Source organism: Chaetura pelagica, unplaced genomic scaffold, assembly GCF_000747805.2.
Source record: "Chaetura pelagica isolate M959 unplaced genomic scaffold, ChaPel_1.0 scaffold135, whole genome shotgun sequence".
Taxonomy (NCBI): domain Eukaryota; kingdom Metazoa; phylum Chordata; class Aves; order Apodiformes; family Apodidae; genus Chaetura; species Chaetura pelagica.
Window position 1 is genome coordinate 945438 of NW_009953649.1, and position 5026 is coordinate 950463.

Genomic DNA, 5026 nt, shown 5'->3' on the forward strand with positions numbered 1-5026 from the left:
AGGAATGCCTGAGGAATTTAGCTTCTCTAAGGCAAGTAGCCAGGTTTGCACTGCTCATTATGCTGGAGTAGCTGGCTGGATTCACCAGTGGAGATGCTGTGGATGTCAACAGGAACTGTTTTTGTTGGAGTGGTTATCACACCTCTCCCAGTGACGTTTGCTGAGCTAACAAAACCGTATTTTTTGTTGGCTTAGTTGTCTCCAAATCAGGAGTCTGCAGTGCAGCAATGACAGGCAGTAACCCACTTACTGTCACAGAGTTGTGAGCAGCCCTATTTTTTACATGATGAAACCCTCTGTGAAAGAGTTGAAGCTGTTAAAAGCTTTGTACGTAAATTAATGTTTTCGGATACAGCTCAAAACAGTTTTCATGCTAAGCTAAAGCCTACAGGATAGTTATATTTAGATAAACATTTAGATAAACATTATTTGCTATTTCCTAATTGTATGTACTTGTATACGTGTACAGCTAACTGACAATATATATTAAAATGAAATTTATATCTTAAAATGTTCTTTGGGAATATTTTGAGCTAAGAAAGTTGAGGCTTCCAGAAATCTGGTCTGTAGAAGCTCATAATTTCAAATAAGGTTCTGTAGGCTTGATTGCTAAAATACTCTAAAAAGCTAATATGCATAGGTCATAAATGAAGTTGAATTTAAATTCTAATATATTTTTATTTAAAGGATTTGCTTGTTTGTTAGTTTACTCACCAATATTGTTAATTTGTTTTGTTTTAACAGGAAACTCTGGATGCTCTGGTAAAGTCTGAACATATGACAGATGAGATCAAAACTCAGTTAAATGATCTTTGTAGATTTTCCAGAGATTTGAGTACTTATTCTTCAAAAGTTTCAGGGTTGATTAAGGAGTATAACAGGTACAAATTCATCTTGTTTATAGTTAATCAGTCCTCTGTGTGTGTGTGTGAATGAGGGTATGAGCTGTCCTTTAGGGAACCACTAATAAGAATTTTAACATTAGAAACAGAGGTATATGATTATTTTTATTTTGGTGTCAATAGAGGTTGCAAAAAAAAGCATTTTTGAGTTGTGGTGTTTTTTTTCCTCAACTGAAACTAATGTATAACCACACCTGACCTATAACTGGGAGAATCCTTTTAAGAAACTGTGGAATAGAACAATGGCTTATTTGCCTGAAGGAGAAACAAGCTATGCCAGCTATTTAAGACTATTTTGTTAATTTTGTTCGTCAGTTCACTCTTCTTTGACTAGCTGGTTCCCTGAAACAGGGGAGCTAGGATTTGCTTGCTTTTTGCTTTCTCCCAGCTGACTCTAGCTGATTTACCTGAGGGTATGATATCTGTTTCAGACACAAGATTCTGTTATCTCTTGCAAGGGGTTACAGGTTTTGGCTTCTGTAGTTTTAGAAGAAGGTTGTGATTACCCAGATGGATCTCTTCTCATGTTATGAAATTAAGTGAGCCAGGGAAGTTAGAATTGTAATCAAGTTAGTTCCACATCCCATTTCTAGAGAGAGAAAGGGGCTCGCAGAAACTGTTCATGCTTAGGTGCACTCAGGCACTCTCTGGAAACACTTAAGCCTGCCGTATCTGTGACAGTTATGTCCCAGTTTACATGCTTCACTTTTAAGGAACCAAAAGTTTCTAATAGATTTCCCGGTGCTTCAGTTAAGTGCTTAAAGTTGGCAGGAGGAATCCAGGTTAACCTAAACTTAACGATCGTATTTCAGAGAACTAGGTAATACCATTGTCACCTAACAGTCCTGCTTTTCCTCTCTCCCCTCCCCTGCTTTCTTTTGTTTCTGTGATGTGATAAACCCAGCCTCTGCCTGCAAGCTTCAAAAGGATGTCAAAGCAAAGAGCAGATCTTGCAGCAAAGATTTCGGACAGCTTTCAGGGACTTCCAGCAGTGGCTGGTCAATGCAAAAGTCACCACAGCCAAATGCTTTGATGTACCTGAAAATGTCAATGAAGCTTCAGCAAGTCTGCAGAAAATACAGGTAAGTCTACAGCATAATAATAGTCTACAGGAGAACCAGTCAGTTTCGTATAAAACTCAGATTGACTTGTTTGGTTAATTACTATTTTGTGTTATTGTTGCTATTACCAAAACGAAAGGTGACCAATTTCAAGAAAATAAACAGTTTTTTCTAATCTGGTTCGTTTTGTGTACTTGTTGGGCTGCAGTTTGTATGTAGTCATTGTCACTTGCTTTCCTTGTTTCTTTTCTTAAAAAAATATTTTTAAAGTAGGAGAGTACTATAAAATCAGAATGATGTCAGAATCAGGACTTAGTATCTGAAATTATTTCAAAGTTATGTGAATATTTTACCTGAAGAACAGAGTTTAAGTGTATGCACTGCAAACAGGCATTTTTAGAGTATGCTTTTCACATAAAGCTGAAACAAATCCCAACAACTCTGTGGAAAGGAATGCCAATCAAAAGTTTTAATAAAGCAAGGGAAATAAATACTTTTATGAATAGAATATGACTATGATTTTAACTGAAAACAGCATAATGGGGACTACATTATAAGACTATTAAACCTCCAGGTAGATGGTATAACAGAAGAAATTCCTATTAGGTTCTCAGAAATACCAAAACCCAAATCACTTCCTCCTCCTCCTTTTGGTAAATTCACTTTCCCTTGCTTAAATGGTTTACTTAAAAGTGTAAACAACATTCTATTAATGTATCAAATCTTTGACTACCCCAAAATGAGAATATGTTTAGAGGAAATAACAGGAGAAATCCTAGAAGTTTTTGACATTAAATGTAAGAGCTGTAGTTAGGTGGAGTTTCAACATGCAGTTACTGCTTTAGGACTACTAGAGATGTCTTGGTAACCTGTATAAACTTAAAATTTTATTTTTGTTTATGTTCTGTCTGCTAGCACATTTGACATCACAACACAATTATATATTTGATTTTAATATAGTCAGAACTTGAACCAAGTGTTTCAAAACTAACAGAGCCTTTGGATTCTCTACTAATACCTCTAGTGTAACAAAATCAGAACCTGACTTAGTAATTTTTGTATCAAGCCTGTTACTTCTGAATGTGGATGTAACCATAAGATAGATTATGGATATAAAACTACTTGTATATCATACCATCATGATAGTAACAGTTTAAAAAATTGGTATTTAAGACTGCTAAATTTCTTTTAAGTTCTAAATGCTCACGACGTCTTCTAATAATTGCAAGTTGTAAGAATATTGGAATTTAAAAGTCTGGCTGTTTCCTTGCATTTCTGTGTAATTCTTGCACATGCCTTTTTCCATACACTTCTTGCACACCAGCATTGTTCAAGATTTCCATGAAGAAAAATACTTTCAAACAGCGAAGGTAAACTAAGGATGCAGAGAGATAAATCACACAGCTTAGACATTGCTCAGTGTCTAAGCATCAGCCCACACCCCTATGGAAGTGGGCTTCCCTGGTAGAAGTCCAGTGTGGCTGTCACTCCTGAGCAAGGCTTCTGTTCTGTGTGTGCCTCAGAGTGGGCCTCAGCTCCTCCTGCTATCTGTGCCAGGATGCTAGTTCCCTGAAATGAAAATGTTACCACTTTCTGTACCATGGAGATTTAAAGTTTGGTATCCAGTTAAGTGATCAGCAGTTGTATCATGAATTGCAGAACATCCAAGAATCTTAATATATAGGTAGTTTTGACATATGGCAATTTTGGATTAAGTAGCTGTTGTCCCTAAATCCCATAAGTATGGATAAAGTTAAAATGAAATGTACATAAAGATGAGTTAGCATGTTAACAGTGAACAATAAACTTAGTTAAAATTTTTAGGAGCCAGAGTTTACCAACTAGGTTCTTTTCTTACTATTTGTAGGAATTCTTATCAGAGAGTGAGAACGGGCAACAAAAACTAAACCTGGTAGCATCCAAAGGAGAACTGCTGTGCTCTGTCTTACCAAAGGAAAAGGCTAAAGTTATCCTGGACAAATGTGCTGCTGCTAAAGAAGATTGGAAAAATTTTATTACCACCCTCCACCAGAAGGAATCTGCACTGGAGGTATTGAACCAGTCACAGTGGGGAAAGAATAGATCTAATTTTCCTCTTCACTTTTTGTTTCGAACAGCACAGTTTTGTTTTGTTTTATATAGCTGTATGTGTTTATGATGGTGACAGAAGTAATAAATAGTTGTTTTCAAGAAGTCTCAGTCTTCCACTTACATTTTAATTTTGTTTACTTATATCCTTACATCCTGTTTCTGCTTCAAGTGGGGAATTTAATGCAGAAGGGTGTTATTCAGAGAAACTGAAGATATCAAAGGCAGCAGTTGCTCAAATTCATAATTTGAGTCTCATTGAATGTACTGAATTACTAAAGCAAATTTTCTGCTTTAAGGAATAATTTAGCACAGATTTCTGACACTGTTGCTGATTGAATAAGCCCAGTACAGTGGGTAAATGTAGTCTCTCTTATTGCAAACTGGTGACATGTAATTATTTATTTAACAACTTTTTAAATAAACCCCCAGTGCCTTTCTCTATTCAGAATTCAAAATTCAACTAACACAGAAGGTTAATGTCTTAAAAACTTAGTCTCTTCTAAGGTCATAGGTTTTAAGGTCATTACCTGGAATTCTTTGCGTAGCATAGGAAAATTAAACTTCCTGGGGATTCCTCTTTCAAACCAATTCTGCCTAGCCAGCTGAGAAAATATTCACATATTTTTAATACATCATATAGAAAGCTTTAAAAAAATATATGTCTCAAGCAACAAGGATTCACCTTTCTTTGTCTGAGGGTTGCCATGAAAATATTATGTTCTTAGAGGTTAATAATTTTTAGCTAAGCATTTTTCAGTCTCATAGGCTTAGTTTTCCATTCAGATGTTTAATTTAAGTGATAAGGCTATAGATATAAAGAAAACTAAATCAGTCTGAAGGGGAAAAAAAATAACTAAAGAACTAGAGGAACTATACTGTCCAGGCTTCTATGCTGTATTAATTATTTCAGATGCTCTCTTTTTTTTCAATCATACAGAATAAGCATACAATAAAATTATGCAGACACTGCAG

General features: G+C 35.5%; 1 protein-coding gene across 1 annotated transcript in view; it reads left to right on the plus strand.

Moving 5' to 3' along the window:
• The window catches only part of SYNE1 (spectrin repeat containing, nuclear envelope 1), a 243482-nt gene that overhangs the window by 94011 nt on the left and 144445 nt on the right, over window positions 1–5026 (plus strand). The window contains exons 54-56 of the mRNA XM_010000000.1: window positions 745–881; window positions 1807–1984; window positions 3831–4013. Coding sequence (XP_009998302.1) covers window positions 745–881; window positions 1807–1984; window positions 3831–4013 — 498 coding nt within the window. The remainder of the gene's footprint in view (window positions 1–744; window positions 882–1806; window positions 1985–3830; window positions 4014–5026) is intronic.